This window comes from Molossus molossus, unplaced genomic scaffold (genome assembly GCF_014108415.1).
Source record: "Molossus molossus isolate mMolMol1 unplaced genomic scaffold, mMolMol1.p scaffold_m16_p_21, whole genome shotgun sequence".
In the NCBI taxonomy this organism is placed as follows: Eukaryota; Metazoa; Chordata; class Mammalia; order Chiroptera; family Molossidae; genus Molossus; species Molossus molossus.
Genome location: NW_023425357.1, coordinates 38,297,594 through 38,325,307, shown reverse-complemented (window position 1 = coordinate 38,325,307; position 27,714 = coordinate 38,297,594). Strand labels below are relative to the sequence as shown.

Genomic DNA, 27,714 nt, shown 5'->3' with positions numbered 1-27,714 from the left:
TATTCCTTTTTAGTATTAAACATGTCTATTTTTCCACATGATTTCTGCAGTTCTCATTTTCATCTCAATATGGGATCTGGAGGAAGAGATTTAGGAACTCTGCGCCCAGCCTTCACCTGGACTATAACTTCCAAGAGCGCCTGGATGGGATCAGTCAGGTTTTCTGCTCCTGGGCCTGGATGGCAGCACTGTTGTGGGGCTGCGACACTGAGTTCCCAGGCTGGCCATGGCGCAACCTAAGTGGCAAGGAGGGTAGCTGGAGGGTATGATTCTTCCTCAGGCGGGGAGGGCTGGTTGTGCGCGAGAGACCGGCCGGCAGCCGTTGGGGCGTGAAGCTAGGTACCCCGGAGAACCGGCCGCCACCGTGCAGGGTCAGAGTCGCAGGGCCAACCTGCCATAGCCAGGCCCTGGACACCCTCCCCCCGCCCCCATGTATTCTGAAGACGCCTAGGAATCTTAAAGGAAATTGCAACCCCAGATGCATCCCGCCTCGGGGCGTCCTGGGCGCGGTGCACCCTCAGTGAGGCAGTCCACACACACTGCGCATCCAGGACCCAAAATACAAATCACAGGCTCAAAGAGGCCCACAGGATCCCAACTCCAGAAGCCAGGTGAACAAGTGCCCCCGAGCAAATCGGAGAAGGAGGCTATTCTAAAGCGTGCGGAGGGCCGGACCAGAGTCCCATCCAGATTCAGGGACGGCTTCAAGCATTTTTTCTTCTCACCCACCGGAGCGTTGAAGGTCTTGAGGATGGTGAGCAGGGAGAGCTTGTGACTTGGCTGGGCAGATGCTGGGCGCAAGCAGGGCGGATGCAGGCCTCGGCCTTAGGAAAGCTTCCCTAGTTCCCTCTGCCAGTCACCCTTGTTTTGCCTCACCTTTCCTCCACCTCTATCCCCTTGCTCCTCCCACACACTCAAACCTTATGACAGTACTAAATTTGGCTTCTTTTTCCTGTCTTTTATATTTCTCAGGTTTCCTCTCACAAAAGGAATTGGGGAAGCAATGAAGATAATAGCAGAAGTGTGTAAATTAGCAAACACAACTAATAGAATTGACCAATAAAATTGATAAACCTCTGGCCAGTATAACAGAAAAGGCAGGGAGGGGGGCATATGTTCAAAGTTACAAAACCAGAAAGGGAAAATAATCTTAAACACTGATGAAACTGAAAGGATTCACAAGAGTACTTTGCAAAACAAATCAATTTGAATAATTGGACAAAATAGTTTATTTTTCTAAGAAAATATAAATTACCAAAACTGATCCCAGAGTAGAGAAAAACCTAAACAGACTAATATAAACACAGAAGACAATGAGAACTTATCAAATGAGTATCTTTCAAAAATATATCAGACCCAGACTTTTGCACAGGTTAACTCTTTCAAACCTTCATGGGATGTAATTCTGATACTATTCAAAGTTTTTCAAAGGACAGAGGGGAAAAAACACTTCTGAACTATTTTTATAAAGTCAGTATAATACTGATATCAAAACCTGACCAAGTTCAGAAAAAGAAAACTAAATAGAAATCTCACTTGTATCAAATACATATTGCTATATTAGCAGAAAATATTCATCAAAACTTTTGAAAATATACCATGAAGAAGAAACACAGGGTGACTTAATATTAAAACTATGTTAAACTAATCTACCATAAAAGGAGAAAAAAATAGTACAAGTAGTATACAAAACACATTTGACAAAATACAACATTCATCTGTGATTGCAAAAAGGAGAGAGAGAAGGAAGAGACCAGTAAAATAGAAACACATAGATATTTCTTTAACGTTGTCAAAATAAACCCCAAAGTCAGCATCATATATAATTAAACATCAGAAGTATTCCCATTAAAATGATGAACAAAGAGGATACCCACTATCAATGCTGTTATTTAATATTTTTCTGGAACCACTAATCATCACAATTTTAAAAAAGAAGAATATTTGAAAAGAAGAGGCAAAATATATCATTTCTTTCAGCTGATATCTAAAATACTCAAAATCAACCGGGAAACAGTTTGGAATACAGTAATTTCTACTAACACATTAGTAGAAATGAGCAAACGATCACTTAAAATAGAAGAAAATATTTTTGTTTACAACAGCAATCAAAATAAGAATGTAAGATTAAATGAAATAAATTTGAAAGACCTATATAACGGTAATTTCTACTAACACATTAGTAGAAATGAGCAAACAAGCACTTGAAAAAGAAGAAAATATTTTTGTTTACAAAAGCAAGCAAAATAAGTATGTAAGATTAAATGAAATAAATTTGAAAGACCTATATGAAGAAAACTTTAAAACCACTGATAGATATTTAAAAACCACTAAAATAACTGGAAAGACAAAATTTGTTCTTGAATAATAAGACCAAATTTTGCAATAAATTTTCAGGTTATAAATTAAATGAAATCCCAATTAAAATACTACCAAAAGGCTTACTTGGGGGACTTGACCAAGACAAGCATGAAAGGCACAAACAATCTGAGAATGTGTATGGAAAAGGGAACAATGTCAGATAATATGATATAAAATAAATTTTTGCTCTGGCCTGTTTTGCTCAGTGGTTAGAGTGTCGGCCCTCAGACCAAAGGATCAAGGGTTCCATTCTGGTCAAGGACATGAAACTCGGTTGCAATTCAATCCCTGGCCCTTGTTGGAGTCATGAGGAAGGCAACCAATCAGTGTGTCTCTCTCACATAGATGTTTCTCTCTCTCTCCCTCCCTACTACTCTATCTGAAAATCAAAGGAAATTTGTCCTCAGGTGAGGATTTTTTTTTTAAATTTTTTCTGTAATTTTAAAAGTACTAGAGAAGAAATCATAATCAATGGAAGAGAACACTCAAAGAAAGACCCAAATCCACCTGAAAATGTAGTAGAAAATAAAGACTGGGTATTAGATCAGTGGGGAAAATACTGGTGTTTCCCAATAAATGATATTGGGATTATCAGCAGCTTTTTGGAAAGAAAGAAAGCTGGAGCTCTCCCTCATTCTATCAAAATCCGTATATGAGACCAAAATGGCAGCAAAGTGAATGGAAGTTAGACAATCTCCCAGGACCAAACTGAAATTACAACTGAAATAAAGACAAATCTTCAGGAAAAGCCAACAGAAAAGCAGCTTGAGAGGACCATATGACCAGGGACACTGAATCGAACCTGGTGCAAGAGGGGGGCTGGGAGCCCATGGACAGCAGCAGTCTTAGCTGTGAGCAGCAACTTTTGGGTTAAAATCCCAAGCTAGCTCCACAATGCAGAGGGCCAGGACAGAGCACTAAACAAGCTACAGCCACTCACCTTGGGCTCCAGCAAAGGGAGGACAGACTGTAGTGGAACTGTGTGGGGACACTCGGAATTTGGAGGGCACTTAGAGCTTTTGCTGAGTTGCAGCAATGCAGGATGGTGGTCATCTAACTCCTTCCCAGAGCTCTAGGGAGAAGCAGCAGCCCCTCCATTGGAGATTCAAGCCCACCTAGGTGGGCCATTGAAATGCAAGTTGAGGCTCATTAACAACCAGCATCTGCCCCACCCTCTGAAAATCTCCTTTCACTGAGAACCTAAGGGAGTTTTTCATACAACTGACAACCCAAGGCTCTTCAAGTAACTGCTACTGATAGTCTCCAGGGAAAAAGCTAGAGGATAACTGAACTGTTCCTGAGCTAGCAACTCTAACCAGGAAAGTAAGATTTGACAGTGGAGTTTAACATGGGTCCTCCCTCACTCATCCAAACCCAGAGGAGGGAACCACAAAGAGCAGAACACCAACACCCACAGGGAGAACTTGACAGGCTCCAAAGCCCACTGTGACAGCCAAAATGGTGAAACACAGAAACAAAAGCCAAATGAAAGAACAAAAGACCTCTACCGAAGATGAGATAAATGCGGAGCAGTTAGGCAAGTTAACAGAGCTAGAATTCAGAGCCATGATCTTGAGGAAGCTCAATAGCATGAGTAAGAACATACAGATGTTGAAAATCAACCAATTGGAAATTAAAAACCACCAAGAAGAAATCAAGAATGATATATCAGAAATAAAGAACACATTGGAAGGTCTAAACAGCAGAGTAGAGGAAGCTGAGGACCGGATCAGTGAATTAGAAGATGGTAGAAAAAATCAACCAATCAGGAATCCAAAGGAAAAAACTATTTTAAAACAGGAAGACAGCTTAAGAGCACTGTGGGACAACTAGAAACATAATAATATTTGCATCATAGGAGTCCCCGAAGAAGAAGAAAATGAGCAAGGGTTAGAGAATATATTTGAAGAAATAGTGACAGGAAACTTCCCTAATTTGGTGAAGGAAGAAGGCATTCAAGTACAAGAAGCACATAGAGCCCCAAGTAAGAAGAACCCAAACAGGCCCATACCAAGACACATAGTCATTAAAATGCCAAAAATTAAAGACAAAGAGAGAGTCCTAAAGGCAGCAAGAGATAAGCAACAGGTTACCTACAAAGGAACCCCCAGAAGGAAATGGCATGAAGTAATCAAGGTCATGAAAAACAAGGATCTGAATCCAAGACTACTCCACCCACCAAGGCTGTCATTTAAAATAAAAGGTCAAATAAAGAGCTTCCCGGACAAAAAAAAAAGGCTAAGGGAATACATTAGCACCAAACCAGCACTGCAAGAAATGTAAAAAGGACTGCTGTAATTAGTAGAAGAAATAGGAAGAAAAATATAACCAAACTAAATAGAAATGGCAATAAATAAGTACATGTCAATAATCACCTTAAATGTAAATGGACTGAATGTTCACAGAGTAGCTGATTGGCTAAGAAAGCATGACTCATCTATATGTTGTTTATAAGAGACCCACCTCACAACAAAAGACTCACATAGGTTGAAAGTAAAGGGATGGAAAAAAATCTTCTAAGCAAACGGAAAAGAAAAAAAAGCTGGGGTAGCAATACTCATATCTGATAAAATAGATTTCAAAATGAAGGCCATAACTAGAGGCAAAGAAGGCCACTACATTACAACTGAAAGGATCTATCCAACAGGAAGATATAACCTTGATAAACATATATGCACCCAATATAGGAGCACCAAAATATATTTAAAATCTTCTAGAGGACTTCGAAAGAGAAATCGACAGCAATACAATCCTAGCAAGGGACTTCAACACCCCGTTGACACCACTGAATAGATCCTCTAGACAAAAAATTAGCAAGGAAACAGAGACTCTAAATGAAGCACTAGAACAAATGGATTTGACAGATATCTACAGAGAATTACACCCCAAAAGTGCAGAATTCACATTCTTCTCAAGTGCACGTGGGACATTCTCTAAGATAGACCACATGTTTGGACACAAACTAAATCTCTACAAATTCAAGAAGATTGAAATCATACCAAGCATCCTCTCAGATCACAATGGCATGAAACTAGAAATCAACTGCAACAAGAACATGCAAAGGCATTTGAACACATAAAGGCTAAATAGCATGTTATTAAACAATGAATGAGTTACCATGGAGAACAAGGAAGACATTAAAAGCTTCCTGGAAACCAATGAAAATGAACACACAACAACACAAAAATCATGGGATGCAGCGAAAGCAGTTCTGAGAAGGAAGTTCATAGCACTAAAGGCCTACCCCAAGAAACAAGAAAAATTTCTAATTGACTGTCTAACCTCACAACTTAAAGAATTAGAAAGCAAACAAAAAGAAAACCCCAGAGCAAGTAGAAGGAAGGAAATAGTGAAGATCAGAGCAGAAATAAATGACATAGAGACAAAAAAAAAAAAAACAATTCAAAGGATCAATGACACAAAGAGCTGGTTTTTCAAAAAGATAAACAAGATCGATGGACCCTTAGCTAGACTCACCAAAAAACAGAGAGAATCCAAATACACAAAATCAGAAATGAAAGAGGAGAAGTACCAACTGACACCACAGAAATACAAAAGATCATTAACACATACTATGAACAACTATATGGCAACAAATTCGACAATCTAAGCAAAATGGACAAATTTCTAGAAACACACAGTCTCCCAAAACTGGACCGGGAAGAGATAGAAAACTTGAACAGACCAATAACAACTAAGGAAACTGAAGAGGTAATCAAGACTCTTCCAGCAAACAAAAGCCCAGGCCCAGATGGCTTCACAGGGGAGTTTTACCGAATATTCGAAAGAGAACTAACACCCATTCTCCTCAAACTATTTCAAAAAATTCAAGAAGAAGGAAGTCTTCCAAACTCATTTTATGAGGCCAGCATAATTCTAATTCCAAAACCAGAAAAAGACACTACAAAGAAAGAAAACTACAGGCCAATATCCCTGATGAACATAGACGCCAAAATACTAGCAAATCGTATCCAGCAATACATCAAAAAAATTATTCACCATGACCAAGTGGGATTCATCCCAGGTATGCAAGGCTGGTACAATATTCACAAATCAATAAATGTGAAATACCACATAAACAAAATGAAAAATAAAAACCACATGATCATATCAATAGATGCTGAAAAAGCATTCGACAAAATCCTGCATCCACTTCTGAGTAAAACACTCAGCAATATGGGAATAGAGGGATGAAACTTTTGCCACTCTTATTTAACATAGTACTGGAAGTCTTAGCCACAGCAATCAGACATGAAGAAAAAATAAAATGGATCCAAACTGGAAAGGAGGAAGTGAAACTGTCATTATTTGCAGATGACATGATATTATACATAGAAAACCCTAATGACTCCATCAAAAATCTACTAGACTTAATCAATGAATTTGGCAAAGTAGCAGGATACAAAATTAGCATCAGGAAATTGACAGCATTCTTATACACCAATGATGAACTCCCAGAAAGAGAAACTAAACAAACAGTCCCATTTACCATCGCAGCAAAAAAATTAAGATACCTAGGAATAAACTTAACCAAAGGCCGTGGCCAGTTTGGCTCAGCAGTTAGAGAGTCAGCCTGCGGTCCAGAGAGACCCAGGTTCGGTTCCTACGAAGGGCGCTTACCTTGGTTACAGTTTGTCCCCGGCCCTGGTTGGTCATGCGGGTGGCAGCCATTCGATGTGTCCCTTTCACGTCGATGTTTCTCTCTCTCTCTCTGTTCCTCTCTCTCCTTCCCACTCTATCTGAACAAAAAAATGGAAAAATGTCCTCGGGTGAGGATAAATAAATAAATAAACAAACAAACAAACTTAACCAAAGAAGTAAAGGACTTATTTGCAGAAAACTACAGGATATTGAAAAAAGAAACAGAGGAAGATATAAAAAAAATGGAAGCATATACCTTGTTCATGGATTGGTAGAATTAATATCATTAAAATTTTCATACTTCCCAAAGCAATCTATAGATTCAATGCAATCCCCATTAAAATACCAATGACATATTTCACAAAAGTAGAACAAATACTTCAAAAGTTCATAAGGACACCAAAAAAGATCCCCAATAGCCACAGCAATCTTGAAAAAGAACAAGGTAGGAGGGATCACAATATGGGATATCAGGTTATACTACAATGCCACTGTAATCAAACAGCCTGGTACTGGCTTAAGAACAGGCATATAGATCAATGCAACAGAACAGAGAACCCAGAAATTGACCCAAGACATTATGCTCAATATTTGACAAAGGTGGCAAGAGCATACAATGGAGGAAAGATAGCCTCTTTAATAAATGGCGTTGGGAAAGTTGGACAGCTACATGCAAAAAAATGAAACTAGACCATAAGCTTATACCATACACAAGAATAAACTCAAAGTGAATAAAAGACTTAAATGTGACCCGTGAATCCATAAAAATCCTAGAAGAAAATGGAGGCAACAAAATTTCAGACATGATACACAGGAGAATTTTCACTGATATATTACCTAAGGCAACAGAAACAAAGGAAAAAATGAACATATTGAACTACATCAAACTAAAAAGCTTCTGCACAGGAAAAGAAACAACCATCAAAATGGACAGGGAACCCACTATATGGGAGAATATAATTGCCAATGATACATCAGATAAGGGGTTAATTTCCAAAATATATAGAGTGCTCATACAACTCAACAAAAGGAAGACAAAGAACCCAATTAAAAAATGGGCAGAGGAGCTGAATAGACACCTCTCCAAACAGGACATACAAATGGCTAAGAGACATAGGAAAAGAAAGAACCCAATTGAAAAATGGACAGAGGGCCCTGGCCAGTTTGACTCAGTGGTTAGAGCACTGGCCCGAGATCCAGAGAGACCCAGGTTTAATTCCCACTAAGGGCATGTACCTCCATTGCAGTTTGTCCCCAGCCCGGTTGGGTCATGCAGGAGGCAGCCACTTGATATGTCCCTTTCACATCAATGTTTCTCTCTCTCTTTTCCTCTCTCTCCCTCCCATTCGATCTGAACAAAAATGGAAAAATGTCCTTGGGTGAGGATAAAAAAAAAAGAAAGAAAGAAAGAAAGAAATGGGCAGAGGAGCTAAGTAGACACCTCTCCAAACAGGACATACAAATGGCCAAGAGACATATGAAGAAATGCTCAACATCACTAATCATCAGAGAGATGCAAATTAAAATAACAATGAGGTATCACCTCACACCTGTCAGAATGGCCACCATCAACAAATCATCAAACAACAAGTGTTGGCGAGGGTGTGGAGAAAAGGGGACTCTAATACACTGCTGGTGGGAATGCAGACTGGTCAGCCACTATGGAAAACAATATGGTGCTACCTCAAAAAGTTAAAAATTGAACTGCCATTTGACCCAGTGATCCCACTTCTAGGAATATACCCTAAGAAGTCTGAAACACCCATCAGGAACAATATATGTACCCCCATGTTCATAGCAACACTATTTACAATAGCGAAGATCTGGAAACAGCCCAAGTGTCCATCAGTAGATGAATGGATAAAAAAGTTGTGATACATATACACAATGGAGTACTATGCAGGTGTAAGAAAGAAAGATCTCTTATCCTTTGAGACGACATGGAGGGACCTGGAAAGTATTATCCTAAGTGAAACAAGCCAAGCAGAAAAAGACAAATACCACATGGTCTCACTTATTTATGGCATATAATGAACATAACAGTCTGAGGAACAAGGTAGACCCAGAAACATGGAAGTAGGGTACAGACTGACATCCCTCAAAAAGTGGGTAGTGGGGGGAGGGAAGAGATAAACCACAGAACTTTCTATGCGTGTATGCATGACCAATGGACATAGACAACAAAGCTGGGGACAGGGTGGGGGTGATGAGGAGGAGGGTGTCAATAGGGAAAAAATGAGAAACATCTATAACAAAAATAAATTAATAAAAAAATCAATATGTACTTAACTCTACCTGCATATACATACTTCTTTCTCTATAAAATATACACTGTTAACAGTGGTTACTTTTAAGGAGACAGACTAGGGTTGGGTTAAGGGAGGAGAAAGAAATTTATGTTATTTATCTTTCTATACTGTGTGCATTTCATCTCTTAAAAATATAAAAATTTTAAAAATAAAATGTATGTGCAAAAAAATATAGGCAATTTTAACATAATCAGATTTGCATTCTGACAATTTATGGTATTTTTTTCTGTTTTTAAATATTTTTTTTATTATTGATTTTTTAGAGAGGAAAGGAGAGAGAGATAGAAACATCAAAGTGAGAGAGAAACATCGATCAGCTGCCTCCTGTACACCCGCTACTGGGGATCGAGCCCAAAACCCGGGCATGTGCCCTGACCGGGTGTCAAACCAGGACCTCAGTTCATGGGACAATGGTCAATCCACTGAGCCACACCAGCCCGGCAATGGGGTTTTGTTTGTTTTTTTCATAGCCCATATGCATTAAAACAAAACCTGTTTTTTTCATTGCAGGGTCTTCTCATAGGATCATTAGTTTGTTTCATCATCGCTGAAGCCCATGAGTCATACATAACAATCACAGTTCTGGAAACTGGCATTGTTCTTTTTTTTATTCTAATATATATGTTAACCCTTCACCACTTGATGACTTGTATACATTGGCCCTTACTTGTAAGTGTTCATTTTCATAATTCAAATGTAAGCTTTGCCCTCAGCCCCAGCGTAGAGGCTCTCCTTAACACCCAGAAAACAGCCAGAGATATCTCTCTGGACAAAGATATAGCTGAGCTGTAAAATTAAGAGTGTTCCCTATCCCAAGGGAGAAACTAGCTTTATACCCCTCTGTCTGCAGCACAAGCAGCACACACACACCTGATTCCATCTCATTATGGTTCTGAACACATGGTACTTTTCAGCTTGACCTAAACAAAATTTTAATTTATATATTCAGTTGGTATATATTTCTTACCTATTGCTTATAAAACAGCATACGCTTCCACTTTTCATACAGTACTCTAACAGATTATAAACACCACCACCCCCACACACACAAAGCAAGAGTGAATGTGGCAGAGTTGTAGAAAATTGTCACGCATGCCCTGAAAGATTATAGGAGTCAATCTTCCATGTGTGTTAAGGGTTCATACACCCAAAGGGGTGCCAGATGATGAAGTATTCAGGAAAAGACATTGCACTTTCTTCAATAACTATTTCAGAATCTCACATTCTTTAACAACTGAAAAGTTCCTGAAGCTAATCCCTCAGGTCTCAGATCAATGCTATTTGTTGTGGAAACTGTAGCTCTGCATCCTCAGACTAGAGAAGGACAATAACTTTGTCCACATACAGATACCAGCCCAGGTCCTGGCCCTGCACCTTACCAGCTATGTGAACTTCAGCCTCAGTTTCTCCATCTAGGAAATTCAGGGAAGGAAAAGTGTAATAATGATTGCCTCGTGGGGCTCCTATAACCCTTACATGTGTTTAAAGCAAATAACACAATGCTTGGCATGAAGTAAATACTCATTCTGAGTGTCCAGCAGACCCCATAGGCAGGGGGGTGGCTATACCATTTGAGTTTGCACTATGAACAATCCCCACTCTGAGCTCAGGCCTCTTCCACACCCAACTTCCTAATAGTACCATTTTCTATCCTTGAGGTAGAATTGGTTGCTATTGAGCTAAAACTCAAAATATTTTCTTCAACTGTCATGGATTTTCTGAAAAGGCTGCTGAGCTCCCTCTGTCTCACCGCGTACCAAGCAACAGGAAGCAGACAAAGCAAAATCTGAGCGACTCTAATTGGACATGTGGAAGATCCTCTTAGTTATGGAGAGCTCTAACCAGGGAGAGGTTTCTCAGGGGAAACTGAAATCTCTGTCCATGGAAACTTTCAAGAAGGGGATGTAAAGTAATTGTTTCTGAGCACATATCATGCGCCAGATACTTTTTTCATATATATTACCTTATTTAATCCTCACAACAATCCAATTAGGTTGTAGTCACCCCCCATTCTCCGTTTGACAAGTGAGAAAATCGGATTACAGGGATTAAGTTGCCCATGGTCATATGTAGGCATGAAAACTCACATTTGAACCCAGGTCTGTCTGACTCTAAAGCCTAGATTCTTCCTCAGCTTTATGCCCTATTGCTTTGTGATGGTTTCCCTGTCTCCACCCTCCCTACATCTCTGTTCTCCCTAGATTCTTAGAATTTTATGTTTTCTGTATCTTGCCTGTTTCCTCGTGGTTTCCTTCAAATGTGGAGCCAAGGATAAACTGATTATCCTGGGGGTGAGAGGGGAAACAGGCCCTTGGGTGTGGGTGACTGAGGGCTCCACAGCATCAAGGTCAGCAGCTGTGGGCAGGAGGACCAGAGCCCTCTGAGAAAAGGTCAACTGCCATAAAGCTGGAGAGAGCCACAAGGCACCATGCTTTGCTGTTAGGCTCAGGGCAGGTATCCAGGCAGTGTCTCAGACAGAGGCAAGAGCTGGGTCTCCTAAGCATGAACATAAAGGTCCTGTGAGAGGAGCTATTCTCACAGCAGTCATAGGCAGCTCAGGCCAACTTTTGTACAGTTGCAGGCCTTTGGTCAACTCTGATAAAGCCAGGTCCCCTTTTGCTACCTCTGTCCTGGGGTGAGAGGTCCTGTCTCTTTTCTTTGAATGGCTGTAGGATCCCAGAGCATGTTTCAGAGTCCCTGGTTTTTCCTTGCTACTGTCCTCCAGGATGTGGGCCAGGGCCTGGACTAGCATATATATGCCTGGTGAACTCCCAAGAGCTTCTAGTTAGGAAACTTTGTCTTACCACAAAGGTTGCCCAGTTATTCTGATGTTCAACTAACTAGCAGTCCACATACTAATCAACATAGCTGGTCAAGTGGTGAGTGATCTAATTGACTTGGAAGGTTTCTATAAACACCTATCAAAACAAGATCCAAAACTGTGTTCTCTTCTCCTATCCAGCTCTTTCCTTTCTAATATGCCCTTTTAGATCCCATAAAATGAAGGACATGTACATATAAGATTACTCAGAGAGCTTTAAGAAAAAATGGCTACTACTGGGTGGTAATAGGGACGGAGGCCTTGCACAGTTAGAAGTGTACTGGCTTGGTGACAGTATTGATGCCTAGCAGGTAACTAACTGAAACTTCAGAGAGTAGGTGGTAGGTGGACTTGGAGATGTGTTGGCAACGAACTACAGGAGACACTTGGGACCTTATCAAAAGATCAGTGCAGCAAGCCAGAGGATACATGGCCTGTTTCCCATTGTCACTGTTTCAGAACTCTGCACAGGCTTGAGGCCCTGCCCCCGCACTACAGGGGTCCAGCTTGCACAGCTGCCACTTTCTTTTAGCTCTTCCCTCCAGGCAAGATGGCTTGGTGCCCAGGGGCCAAAGGATTAGGGTAAGGAGTACTGATCTTAAGTGGCAATTTCCTTAAAGGCTCACACGAAGATAAAGTTCTTGATTCCCCTATTCCCATTCTTGTTTGGTAATGGGCTAAGAGTGAAAGTCCACAGCAGGGAGATAGAAAGTCTGATGAATCAAGGTTTTTGACCCTCATCAGGGCAGCACCAAGGAGCACTGGCCTCACATAAGATGACCTACTGAGGTCTGTGGACTCCAGGACTATATTGAGCAGGGGCTCCTTCTCTGGAGATAGGATGGAGCCTGGGCTTGGGGACCCACAGTCCAGTCTCAATTGCAGCTTCTCACTTCTGTGAAGGTTGTGCCAGGGTCCCTGACACCCATGGGAAGGTGCAGATCCAACTCTCAGCTAACCCCTGCCTTGTCAACATGGCTCTGAATCACAGCTAGTTAGAATATAGCTTTCCTCACTTCACCACGGTGAAATACTCTCTTCATTTTTAGACTTCATTATCTATTTTACCCACCCTCGTCTAGTATCATTTGGCAATGTACCCAAGAAAAATATAAACTGTAATTACTGTCTTATAAATAGCCCACATTTTTAACACTTCTACACTGTAAACAATATTATCCAGTATGGTCAGAGAAACTGAGTCCTGGTTAAGCAGATGTTTTCCCCAATATTTTAAAAGAACATAATAAACATAATTTAAAATAAAACTCCATAGAAGTGATGATTCATAAACTACTAGCTATATCTTTACATTTATAACTGAGAGGTATCAGCTTTAGAATGTTCCCTTCAAATAGATTAATGAAAAACAACAGTTCTAGTGATTTCTGGTCAGACTCTGCCACGTTTGGAGAACTACAAACACAAATGGAACCAATGAAAGTTGCAGCTAGTTGACCACCATCTAATGTTTATTGTGTATAAATTCTTGTTACAAATACCACATTTTGTGAAATAAATTTAAATGTTTCACTTTCTTTCTAATAGTCAATGGTATTTAAAAATAAGCATTCAACATTAGAGTATCTTTTTCTTTCCCAGTTACAATTCTACATCATTTTGTTTATCTCAGAGAAAAGTCTGAGAGCTTTAAGGAAAAATAACTGTCAAGGAACAAACCTATCTCTCATTTTGCTCAGCAAAGATTACTTGAATCAATAGGGTATTTAGTCAAGGGAGGAGAGAAACAGATGATGAATAAGAATGGCATTTACAGGAAAACCAGCCAGAAGTCCTACTGCAAGGCTCAGCTGCAATTTTACCCAATCAAGAACATATCTCTCTGTCAAAGAGGAGGCCAATAAGAGGGTCTGTGTCTATGGCAAAAGGGAGAGGGGTTAGTCAGAAGAAGGCCCTTGGGCACTAAAGTCAGACTGCTGAGGGTCATAGCTACTTACAGTCTGAGAAACCCCAGGCAAATTGCTTCCCCACCTATAAACTGGGGATAATGAAATTTTGTTGTGAGAATCAAATCAGATCGTGTATTAACAACCTGGCACAGTATGTGACACATAGTAAGTACTCAAGAAATATGAGCTACAACAGAAATGTTAGGTACAAGACAAACATTACCTCCAAGGGACAGTTAAGGAGAGCACTTCCTTTTGAGTAAGGACCAGAGTAGACTATAACATCCAGTAGTCCAGTGAGGAGATGGAATCATGACAGAGAGTCAGGTAGGCCTCGTCTGTATGTGGTTTATTATTATTATTGTTGTTAATGTATTTCCATCCAAATTCTCAATGGTCTATAACCACAGCTAGTTAATTTTTTATTTTAAAAAGCCTACACTCTGCTTCTTAGTTGTAAGAGTCCTTGTTCCCCATCTTTGAATATCTTAGTTTGCACAATCCTCAGGTACCAAGTTTCCTGCAAAGCTGCAAACCACCATACCTGCCCCACAGTAGTCAGACCTCTCACTCAGCCTACAGAACCCAGCTGAAACTTACTTCCAACCCTCACCAGTTCTGCTCCATATGCCCCTTCTAGTGTTACCCATCAGGTGCCCAAATAATAGGCATTAGTGCCCTTCCAAAAAGCAAGTTCACATTCAACGAAAGGGCTCCTTGCTTGCCAATCTCAATAGGAAAAACACCTGGAGTTTGCTGAAATTTTACTATCTGTGCACATTTTGAGGACAGATATCACAAATCTACATTTTGATGCACTCCCACTACCCACGAGATGCCAGGCACCTTATCTGATGCTTTCAGATTCATTATGCCATGTAATCTTCAGATCAACCCAATGAATCCCAATCATTATCTTCATATTAAAAATTAGCGTGTTGGCACAAAGTGGTGATACAACATAACCTGGGTCACTAAGAATTGGCAGGCCAAAAATGAGTTCAACAAATGACATCAACAAAAAGCACTCTCACCTTTTTTGTCCCATATCATGTTAACTCTCCATGACCCATTCCACTGAAAATGCCAGAGATGGATGCTGCACTTCCAATCCAGGGGTATAGTTCATTTCCTCCTTTTTTGGATGTCCCTGATGGAAGACAATAGTGATTTGAGTTCTGATTCCACTCCTTGGCAGATATTCAATTTTAGGCAATTTAATAAACCTATTATATCCTCTTAAATGGAGAACATAACAATACTGACTTTGCAGGATGTTTATGAGGATTAAATGAGATAATTACGGGGAAAAGCTTGACACATTGAAGAGCTCCATTAGAGCCCTTGTGTTTCCATACACTGGATGGCAGGGCTCCTTGCTATGTTTGGGCAAGTACCCCAGACAGGCTGACACTACCAAGTCAGGCCACTTTAAGACTAAAAATGTTCAAATTAGATCTCTGGGCCATATCGTGATTATATCACCCTGGGCTTTTGCCCCTCCCCACAAACTGCTGCCATGGACACACAGAGTACTCTCTTCATTAGTGCTCCACTATCAAAACCCAGCCTATGCTTGTACTCAGAAATGCGCACCCACCCACTCATCCTCACCCTTTACTTAGCAGTTAAAGAACCCAGTACTGAAATCCAGAAGGAAGGACACACATAGCCTATAGATGTCAGGGCAGACACAACTGTGGCCATGTCTTAGGAAAGAACAAAAGTCAACAGCACATGCATTCACTCCAGAATACCAAACCTGCTCATCAGATGGGTTCCTGCCTTCTTGGGATGTGTGAACCTACAGAATAAATATGGCCCAATTTCCAAAGAATAGATTTTACCTGCAGATTTGAGAATGAAATTAAATCAATAAAGTGCTAATCTAAAATTTTGTTTTTACATTAAAACAAATGTATTGTGAAACAGAAAGCAGAATTATATTAATTTCAAATATAAGGCTTCAAAATATCATATTTATGGAAGACCAATTTGGGATAGGCCCCAAGACTTCCTAGGTTTTTTCATGCCTTTAAGAAAAGTCTGACAGAAAAGTTGTCAGTTGTTTTTTTGGGTTTTTTTAATGGTGTTCTTTAATGAAATTAAGCCCATTTCTGCTGACCAAGTCCTATCTAGGACCTTAAAAATTACATAAACTTATGTCTCTGGAAGATGTAAGAATTATGCTGCTGGGAGTTCCTCTTAATATTAATCAAAGGGAAAGTTTTAAAAAGGCATCCATCCTTAGATGGGTAATTGACAAATTTAAATATTTTATGAAATTACATTTTCATGTAAAGCTGACAATTTTAAATTCTGTATTACAGGATCTTATCAACAGTTGCATTACAACTGTGTTCCTTTTAATAGTTGCCTTCTTAACAATGAGAGAAAAGGAAAGAAGGCATTTATTCTATGTTGGAGGGGTAAGTAGAGGCCTTCATGACCCCATTTTATTTTATTTATGTATTTATTTATTTATTTATTTTTATTACATATGCTTCTCCTTTTTTTCCATTGACACCCTCCTACTGATCCCACCCCCCTCCTCACAGCATTGTTATCTACGTCCATTGGTTATGCAAATATGCATATAAGTTCTGTGGTTTATTTCTTCCCTCCCCCGACCCTCCTCTGAGGTTTGTCAGTGTGATCCCTACTTCTTTGTCTCTGGGTCTATTTTGTTCATCAGCTTATTATTCTCATTATATTCCACAAATAAGCAAGACCATGTGATACTTGTCTTTCTCTGCTTGGCTTGTTTCACTTAGCATAATACTCCCCAGGTCCCTCCATGTCATCTCAAAAGATAAGAGATCTTTCTTTCTTACAGCTGCATAGTACTCCACTGTGTATATGTACCACCGCTTTTTTATCCACTCATCTATTGATGAACACTTGGGCTGTTTCCAGATATTAGCTATTGTAAATAGAGCTGCTATGAACATGGGGATGCATATAATTTTTTCTGATTGGTGTTTCGGGCTTTTTAGAATATATATTCCGCCCTGGCCAGTTTGGCTCAGCAGTTAGAGCGTCGGCCTGCAGTCCGGAGAGACCCGGGTTCGGTTCCCGCTAAGGGCACGTACTTCGGTTGCAGTTTATCCCCGGTCCTGGTTGGTCGTGCAGGTGGCAGCCACTCGATGTGTCCCTTCACGTCGATGTTTCTCTCTCTCTCTCCCTTCCTCTCTCTCCCTCCCACTCTATCTGTACAAAAAATGGAAAAATATCCTCGGGTGAGGATAAAAAAAAAAAACAATATATATTCCTAGAAGTGGGATCACTGGGTCAAATGGCAGTTCAATTTTTGATTTTTTGAGGAAACACTATATTGTTTTCCATAGAGGCTGCACCAGTCTGCATTCCCACCAGCAGTGTACAAGGGTCCCCTTTTCTCCACACCCTCACCAGGACTTGTTTGATGATTTGTTGATGGCAGCCATTCTGATAGGTGTGAGGTGATACCTCATAGTTGTTTTAATTTGCATCTCTCTGATGATTAGTGATGTTGAGCATTTCTTCCTATGTCTCTTAGCCATTTGTATGTCCTGTTTAGAGAGGTGTCCATTCAGCTCCTCTGCCCATTTTTTAGTTGGATTCTTTGTCTTCCTTTTGTTGAGTTGTATGAGTACTCTATATATTTTGGAAATTAACTCTTTATCTGATGTATCATTAGCAATTATGCTCTCTCATACAGTGGGTTCTCTTTCCATTTTGATGGTTGTTTCTTTTGCTGTGCAGAAGCTTTTTAGTTTGATGTAGTTCTATGTGTTCATTTTGTCCTTTGTTTCTGTTGCCTTAGGCATTGTATCAATAAAAATTCTGCTACGTGTGATGACTGAAATTGTGTTGCCTACATTTTCTTCTATAATTTTTATGGATTCATGAGTCACATTTAAGTCTTTTATCCATTTTGAGTTTATTCTTGCATATGGTATAAGTCTATAGTCTAGTTTTATTATTTTGCATGTAGCTGTCCAGTTTTCCCAACACCATTTATTAAAGAGGCTGTCTTTACTCCATTGTATGTTCTTTCCACCTTTGTCAAATATTAATTGAGCATAATGTCTTGGGTCAGTTTCTGGGTTCTCTGTTCTGTTCCATTGATCTATATGCCTGTTCTTAAGCCAGTACCAGGCTGTTTGGTTACAGTGGCTTTGTAGTATAACCTGATATCCCATATTGTGATCCCTCCTATCTTGTTCCTCTTTTTCAAGATTGCTGTGGCTATTGGGGATCTTTTTTGGTGTCCTTATGAACTTTTGAAGTATTTGTTCTACTTTTGTGAAATATGTCATTGGTATTTTAATGGGGATTGCATTGAATCTATAGATTGCTTTGGGTAGTATGAAAATTTTAATGATATTAATTCTACCAATCCATGAACAAGGTATATGCTTCCACTTTTTTATATCTTCCTCTGTTTCTTTTTTCAATATCCTGTAGTTTTCTGCAAATAAGTCCTTTACTTCTTTGGTTAAGTTTATTCCTAGGTAATATTAATGTTTTTGCCACAATAGTAAATGGGATTGTTTTTTTAGTTTCTCTTTCTGTGAGTTCATTGTTGGTGTATAAGAATGCCATCGAGCCCTGGCCAGTTTGGCTCAGCGGTTAGAGCGTCGGCCTGCAGTCCGGAGAGACCCGGGTTCGGTTCCCGCTAAGGGCACGTACTTCGGTTGCAGTTTGTCCCCGGCCCTGGTTGGTCGTGCAGGTGGCAGCCACTCGATGTGTCCCTTCACATCGATGTTTCTCTCTCTCCCTTACTTTCTCTCCCTCCCACTCTATCTGTACAAAAAATGGAAAAATATCCTTGGGTGAGGATTTAAAAAAAAAAAAAAAAGAATGCCATCGATTTCTGGGTATTAATTTTTTATCCTGCTACTTTGTCAAATTTATTTATTAAGCCCAGTAGATTTTTGACAGAGTCTTTAGAGTTTTCTATGTACAATATCATATAATCTACAAATAATGGCAGTTTCACTTCCTCCTTTCCAATTTGGATCCCTATTTTCTTTTTTTAATTTTTTTTATTTTTTATTTTATTTTATTTTTAAATTTTTATTGTTGAATGTATTACAGATGTTCCTCATTTTTCCCCCATTGACACCCTCCTCCCCACTCCCGCCCCCCTCCTGTTGTTTCCCACACTGTTGTCTGTGTCCATTGGTTATGTATATACGTTCTTTGGTTTATTTCTTCCCTCCCCCAACCCCCTTCCCTTTCAGGTTTGTCAGTATAGCAACCAATTTTACTTCTTAATCCCTTCACCTTTTTCACCCATTCCCCCAACCCCCCTCCCATCTGCCAACCAACAAAATAGTCTCTGTATTTATGAGACTGTTTCTGTTCTGCCTGTTCATTTTGTTTGTAGATTCCACTGTCGATAGATATGTATTCATTGCCATTTTTTTGTTCATATATTTTATCTTTTTCTTCAAAAAGACCCTTTAACATTTCATATACTAACAGTTTGATGGTGATGGACTCCTTTACTTTTTCTTCTCTGTGAAATTCGTTATATGGCCATCGATTCTAAATGACAGCTTTGCAGGATAGAGGAATCTTGGTTGTAGGTTCTTGCTTTTCATCACTCTGAATATTTCTTGCCACTCCCTTCTGGCCTGCAAAGTTTCTTTTGAGAAATCAGCTGACAGTCTAATGGGAACTCTCTTGTAGGTAACCAACTGCTTTTCTCTTGCTGCTTTTAAGATTCTCTCATTGTCTTGAACCTTTCGCATTTTGATGATGATGTATCTTGGTGTGAGTCTCTTGGGGTTCATCTTGTTTGGGACTCTCTGTGCTTCCTGGATTTGTATGTCTGTTTCCTTCACCAAGTTAGGAAAGTTGTCTGCCATTATTGTTTCAAATAGGTTTTTCATCTGTTGCTCTCTCTTCTCTTTCTGGCACCCCCAAGATGCAAATGTTGGCACACTTGAAGTTGTCTCAGAAGCTCCTGACACTACCCTCATTTTTTTGGACTCTTTTTTCTTTTTGCTGTTCTACTTGGGTGTTTTTTGCTTCCTTATATTCCAATTCAATGGTTTGCTTCTTGGCTTTACCTACTCTACTATTGAATCTGTGTAAATTATTCTTTATTTCAGTTAGTGCCTCCTTCATTTCTGACTGGTCCTTTTTTATGCTCTTGAGGCCCCCACTAAGTTCGCTGAGGTTCTCACTAAGTTCATTGAGCATCTTTATAAGCAGTATTTTGAACTCAGCATCTGTTAGTTTGCTTAACTCCATTTCGCTTAGCTCTTTTCCTGGGGTTTTGTTCTGTTCTTTCATTTGGGACCTGTTCCTCATTTGGGCTGCCTCCCTGTGTTTGTTTCTGTGTATTACTTAACGAGAGGTATGGGGCTATCTGAGACCAGATGGTGCTTGTTTGAAAGAATTTAGGAAAACCTGAAGCAGGATCCAAGACAGGCCAATCCTATGGTTAATCAACTGGCAACAGCTTGAGTGGGCCTAAAGGTTGGGTGGGGCAGGGCCTCAGGGAATCACCAGAGTGGGGCTACCAGTATGAGCCAGGTTGCTGGAGTCCCAGATATAGCGGCTGTCTGAGGCTCCAGGGAAGGGCTCACCGAAGGAACAAAGGCCTCTGACAGCATGTTTGTCCCAGAGAAAGCCCTGTCTCCAGCCGTCACTCCAAGGCCAAACAGCTCAGTTCTTCCCTCTATGTCTCTGGTGTCCCTGGAGCTGCCTCCCCTCCAAGCTTAGAGGGAGTGAGTTTGATAAGTCCATGCACGAGCCCTTTAAGAGAAGCTGCCCGGGGCTCTAGCCAACTCAGCCTCCTTGAGCCTCAGTTTCCCCTGGTTTTTCCAGCCAGAAGTTATGGGGACTTCTCTTCCTGGCACTGCAACCCTGAGTGGGGCACCTGGTGTGGGACAGGGACCCCTCTGTCCTCAGGGAGGACCTTCCCAGCCGAGGTAGCCTCCTGATTTTATTCACCACACGTGGGTGTGGGACCAGCCCATCCACTCCGCCCCTCCTACCAGTCTTGATGTGGCTGCTTCTTTAATTCTGTAGTTGTAGGACTTCCATTCACCTTGATTTCAGGTGGTTTTGAATGGTGGTTGTTCTGTAGTTTAGTTGTAACTTTGCTGTGGTTGTGGGAGGACATGATACTGCGTTTACCTACGCCGCCATCTTGACTGGAAGTAACCTAGATCCCTATTTTCTTCTTGTCTAATTGTTGTGGCTAAGACTTCCAGTACCATGTTAAATAAGAGTGGCAAAAGTGGGCATCCCTGTGTTGTTCCTGTTCTTAAGGGAAATGCTGTTAGTTTTTGCCCAATGAGTATGATGTTGGCTGTAGGTCTTTCATATATGGCCTTTATTATGTCAAGATATGATCACTCTATTCCCACATTGTTGAGCATTTTTATCAGAATTGGGTGCTGGATTTTATTTAATGCTTTTTCAGTGTCTATTGATAAGATCATATGGTTTTTATCTTTCATTTTGTTTATGTGATGTATTATATTTATTTATTTGCGAATACTGTACCACCCTTGCATCCCTGGGATGAATCCCACTTGGTCATGGTGAATAGTTTTTTAATGTATTGCTGGATCCGATTTGCTAACATTTTGTTAAGGATTTTGGCATCTATGTTCGTCAGGGTTATTGGCCTGCAGTTTCTTTCTTTGTAGCATCTTCATCTGGTTTTGGAATTAGAATTATGCTGGCCTCATAAAACAAGTTTGGAAGTCTTTCTTCTTGAATATTTTGGAATAGTTTAAGGAGAATAGGTGTTAGTTCTTCTTTATGTTTGGTAAAACTTCCCCATGAAGCCATCCGGGCCCAGGCTTTTGTTTGCTGGGAGTTTCTTGATTACATCTTCAATTTTCCTTAGTTGTTATTGGTGTGTTCAAGTTTTCTATCTCTGCCTGGTTCAGTTTTGGGAGAGTATGTGTTTCTAGAAATTTGTCCATTTCGCCTGGATTATCCAATTTGTTGGCATATAATTGTTCATAGTATTTTGTAATGATCCTTTTTATTTCTGTGGTGTCAGTTGTTGCTTCTCCTCTTTTGTTTCTGATTTTGTGTATTTGGGCTCTCTCTCTTTGTTTCTTGATGAGTCTAGATAAGGGTCCATCAATCTTGTTTATCTTTTCAAAGAACCAGCTCTTTGTTTCATTAATTTTTTGAATTGTTTTTTTAGTCTCTATGTCATTCATTTCTGCTCTGACATTTACTATTTCCTTCCTTCTACTTGCTCTGGGTTTTTATTTTTGTTTACTTTCCAGTTCTTTAAGTTGTGGGGTTAGATAATTAGAAATGTTTTTTGTTTCTTAAGGTAGGCTTGTAGTGCTATAAACTTCTCTCTCAGGACTGCTTTTGCTGTGTCCCATAGATTTTGTGTTGTTGTGTGTTCATTTTCATTGGTTTCCAGGAAGTTTTTTATTTCTTCCTTGATCTCCTTGGGAACCCACTTATTGTCTAATAACATGCAATTTAGCCTCCATGTGTTTAAATGTTTTTATGTGTTTTTGTTGTAATTGATTTATAGTTTCATGCCATTGTGATCTGAAAAGATGCTTGATATGATTTCAATCTTCTTGAACTTGTAGAGACTTGGTTTGTGTCCTAATATGTGGTCTATCTTTGAGAATGTCCCATGTGCACTTGAGAAGAATGTGAATTCTACAGTTTTGGGGTGTAATTCTCTATAGATATCTATTAAATCTATTTGATCTAGTGCATCATTTAGAGTCTCTGTTTCACCCTGGCTGGTTTTGCTCAGTGGTTAGAGTGTCAGCCTGTGATCCAGAGAGACCCGGGTTTGGTTCCTGCTAGAGTCTCTGTCTCGTTGTTAATTGTTGTCTAGAGTATCTATCCAGTGATGTCAGTGGAGTGTTGAAGTCCCCTGTTATGATTGTATTAGTATTGATTTTTTCCTTTGAAGTTCTCCAGAAGTTTTTTAATATATTTTGGTGCTCCTACATTGGGGGCATATATGTTTACCAAAGTTATATCCTCCTGTTGGATAGATCCTCTCAATATTATGTAGTGGCCTTCTTTGTCTCTAGTTATGGCCTTCATTCTGAAGTCTATTTTGTTGGATATGAGTATTGCTACCCCAGCCTTTTTTTTCCTTTCCTTTTGCTTGGTAAATTTTTTTCTATTCTTTTATTGCAAGGTGGGTCTCTTGTAAACTATATATAATATATATATTATATATTATATATATATATATATTATATATATATATATATAATATATATATATATAATGCGTTCTTATCCATTCAGCTACTCTGAATCTTATAATCAGAGTGTTTAATCCATTTACATTTAAGGTCATTATTGATATGTACTTATTTATTGCCATTTTTGTTTATTATGGTTATGTTTCTCTTCTGATTTTTTTTTTGCTTCTTACAGCCGTCCTTTTAACATTTCTTGCAGTGCTGGTTTGGTGCTAATATATTCCCTTAGCTTTTTTTGTCTGGGAAGCTCTTTATTTGACCTTCTATTTTGAATGATAGCCTTGCTGGATACAGTAGTCTTGGAATCAGATCCTTGTTTTTCATGACCTTGATGACTTCATGCCATTCCCTTCTGGCCTGTAGTGTTTCTGTTGAGAAGTCAGCTGAGAGCCTTATGGGGGTTCCTCTGAAGGTAACCTGTTGCTTATTTCTTGTTGCCTTTAGGATTCTCTCTTTGTCTTAAATTTTTAGCATTTTAATTATTATGTGTCTTGGTGTAGGCTTCTTTGGGTTCTTCTTACTTGGGGCTCTCTGTGCTTCTTGAACTTGAATGCCTTTTTCCTTCACCAAATTAGGGAAGTTTTCTGTCAGTCTTTCTTCAAATATATTCTCTAACCCTTGCTCATTTTCTTCTTCTTCTGTAACCCTATGATGCAAACCATGTTACACTTCATATTGTCCCACAGTTCCCTTAAGCTGTTTTCCTGTTTTTTAATTGTTTTTTTGTTTTGGTTCTCTGGTTGGGTGATTTTTTTTCCTACTCTGTCTTCTAATTCACTGATCTGACCCTCGGTTTTCTCAACTCTACTGGTTATTCCTTCCAGTGTATTCTTTATTTCTGCTATGTCATTCTTCATTTCCATTTGGTTGTTTTTCATTGCCAGTTGGTTGATTTTCAATGTTTCTATATTGTTACTCATGCTGTTGAGCTCTTTACTCATGCTGTTGAGCTTCCTCATAAGCATTACTCTGAACTCTATCTCTAAAAATTGGCTTAATTCCATTTCACTTATCTCTTCTTCTGTAGAATTCCCTTGTTCTTCTAGTTGGGATTTGTTTCTTTGTTTCACCATTTAGGCTATCTCAGTAAGTTTTGGAGCCTGCCAAATTTTCTCTTTGGGTGTTGGTGTTCTGCTGATTGTGGCTCCTTCTACTGGGTTTAGATGAGTGTGGTAGGACCCACATTAAACACCACTGTCAAGTCTTACTTTCCTATGTAGGTCTGCTGGCCAAGCAAATGTTCAGTTATCCTCTAGCTTTTGCCTGCAGGCTATTAGTCTCAGTTACTTGATGAGCCTTGGGTTGTAACCCTCAGCTGAATGAAAAATCCCTCAGGTGTACAGAATAAGAGGATTTCCAGTGGGGGGGGGGGGCAATGGCTTTTTCCCCCTCCTTGCTTGCTGGTAGTCTCTAGCTGTTAATGAGCCTCAATTTGAATTTCTCTCACCTGGCCTGATAGTATTAAATTCCTGAGGGAAGGGCCGGTGTTTTCCCAGGGCACTGGAAAGGGGCTCTTTGAGTAATACGGCTACTGTCCTATGAGGAAGTGACTCAACATAAAACTCCCAGGGCCCTCCTTCCCAGCTCTCTCCCCTGTGCCACAAAGCCCCAACTCTATTCACACAGTTCCAGTCCAGTCCACCCTCCCTCTGCCAGAGCCCAAGGTAAGTGGCTGTAGCCGATTTAGTGCTCTGTTCCTTCAGGGAGGTGCTGTTTTCCCCTGCACCTCTCTTTGCCAGACAAAGCCTCAGCTCTGATGATCTCATCCAGGTGTTATGTGAGCACCTTTCCCTGTCCCGCAACTTTGTGCTGGAGGGGCTGCCTCTCTGTGCTGGGGAGCTGGCTTGGGGTAGTAACCACTGACTTCTCAGAGGGAACTGCTCACAGCTAAAACAGCCCTCAGCTGCTGTTCGTAGGCTCCCAGCCCACCCTTTCATGCCTCCAGTTTCTACCAGGCTGAATTTGGTGTCCTCCTTCCATCCCTGGATATGAGGGTTCTCTCCAACTTCTTTTCAGTTGGTTTTTCCTCAAGATTTGTCTTTATTTTAGTTGTAATTCCAGTTTGGTCCTGGGAGACGGTCTGTGTAGCTTTCATACACTCCTTCGCCATTTTTCTTCAATTACGAATGTACACTAATTAGTGGTTTGGAAACTCAGAGCTGTAGTTCTTGGACAATAAAATGATTTACACTCCACTTAATATATTAAGATCAGAGTGCAAAGTGGTGATGAGCAGGTGGGACAGAATCACTCTATTCTGCTGGGTGCATAGGCTCAGCTGAAATCTGGCTGAGGCTGCACTGGAGGGAAGACTTCATGATCCCATTTTATATGAGTATTTCAAGATTTTAAAAAGGAAACTGGCAGACCTTCATTATTTCATTTACAAAACAACATCCTCAGCACGCTCCTCTTTCCTGCACTAGCAAGTTCAGAAAATGTGAAGTTACACAAACTCTAAGCTCATGAAAATCTTCATTCTAATACTCATTCTCCAAATAGGGACAAAAACAAGTCTGTTGATCCCCTTTTGAGAATTGTATACATACTTTTTGAACTGTTGCAACAAAATATTCTTGTCTATAAATAGGACTTTGACTTTTCTAGACTAGAGAATATTTTAAAAGTACATGAAAAGAATGATGGGGGCAACGAGGGGGCATTGTCAAAAGTGAGTGACCCAGCCTATTCAAGAAGGAAGGAATAAAGTTCCCAGCAGATGCCCCACACAAGGCATGGCATGTTTTGATTTAATCTTTACAACTCTCATTTTTGCAGATGTGGTGTTAAATACCTTGCCCTGGGTCACAAGGCTGGGATAAAATGGGACTCAGATCCTCATATGAAGAGCACAAAATATGGCAGATTAAATGCTTGGAAAACCGGGGGATGGGGACTGGGGAGGTGAGACTTTGGTTCAAGAGGTTAAGCAATGGGAACAGAAATTAATCCAGAAAACAAACTTTCAGTTCTTTGAATTCATTCCATGATCAGTAAATATTTGTAAATCCCATTGGATTGTGCCAGGCCTAAACTCAGTGTTCGGGGTAGAGTCCTTTCCCCCAAGCGAGCTCACAGATTAGATGGGGCAAGACCTACCTAGAAAAAGTTCATTTAAGCAGCCAGAGATTAAGTGACCAGAAAGAGAAACATCCAAGGCAGACAGAAGCTGGCCCCTATCTGCTAACTCAGCCACCAAGTCTTCTCCTACCTGCCAACGGCTCCCACCTCTTGGTCTCCCTCGATTATTACCTTCCACCTCTTACTGGTTCCCCTGCCTCCAGCCTGGTTCACTCTCTAGTCACCTCTCCATTGAGCAAGAGAGCTTTCTGAATCTGACATGTGACCTCTCCTCTTGATAAAGTCCCAGATCCTGCACCTCCCAGCCTCAACTCTTCTACCTCCCTCAATAGCTCTAGAGGTCTCAGCCACACCAGATTCCTTGGAGACCTCAGTCCAGTACCTGGAGGTCTCCTCCTCCCAGCTGGTCCCCTTGGAAACTCCTTCCTGCCCTTTCAAACATAGTCCAAGTGTTCTGTCCACAAAGGGCCATCTCAGGATCCCAATCCCACCTGGAGCCTCCTAAATTCAGTGCCATTCTCTGGTCTTTTCCTGGTGCCTCAGGAATCAGGTGAGGTCATTAGCAGCAGCAAAACCCACCATTTCCAAAATTCCTTTCTCTGGGAATGGCAGAAAGGGTCACAGCAGGTAGTGGAGAGTCAGAGAGGGACAAAAGGCCACCTGCATCCTGGGACGGGGATGAGGAAGACAGGTTGCTCCTGAGCTGCAAAATAACCCCATCTTTCTCTCCCGCACATGGTCTTGTGTCTAACAGTCCCTGTGTCTCACCGCGGCAATTGTGTGTATGGTCGATGCAAGTCTGGTCACCAAGATGATGAGGAATAACATGAAAAGAGTCCTGGGAATTCAAGTTGAAACCAGTCCCTACCCAGCCTCTGCAAAACCAGACCAGAAACCCAATCCAGAATACGAGAATGAGCTCATCCCTGCATCCTCTCCGGCATCCACAGTGGCACCTTCGCGGACATCCTCGAGGGCACCATCACGAACAATCTCAAGGGCAAAAGCGGCTGCTCCTCCTTCCCACCCCTCCCACCACTGAGCTCACATGTTGTCATCCATTTCGGCCTACATGTGATCATAAAATCGGGGCTGCTAAGTCGGGATAACTTCTGCTTCCACGTGTTGCCTTATGTAAAAATTGAGTTACATTTTCCTGCACAGGGCCTAGCTGTCTCAAGAAGCCACGGGGAGGCCCTTGACCCGGCCCTAGTTCCAGCCAACCCATGCCTGGGGCCAACCTTTCGAGGCCACGCTTGACCGCTTGACCGTAAGGGGAGCTCCAGGCAGAGGTGGGGCGGGGGCTCCTGCGTGGGGGTTGGGCCAACTCGGCGGCTGCAGGGTTCTCGCTAGTTGTGAGGTAGGCCAACCCTGTGC

The 27,714-nt window shown here is 40.7% G+C and overlaps 1 protein-coding gene across 1 annotated transcript; it reads left to right on the top strand.

The window, feature by feature from the left end:
• The first annotated feature begins 478 nt into the window (after positions 1-478).
• Positions 479-27,379, top strand: LOC118639590 (CKLF-like MARVEL transmembrane domain-containing protein 1). Its single transcript, XM_036276067.1, has 4 exons — positions 479-754; positions 9,822-9,980; positions 16,373-16,471; positions 27,092-27,379. Exons 1-4 carry the CDS (start codon positions 479-481, stop codon positions 27,377-27,379), a joined length of 822 nt encoding a protein of 273 aa, XP_036131960.1.
• The last annotated feature ends 335 nt before the right edge of the window (positions 27,380-27,714 follow it).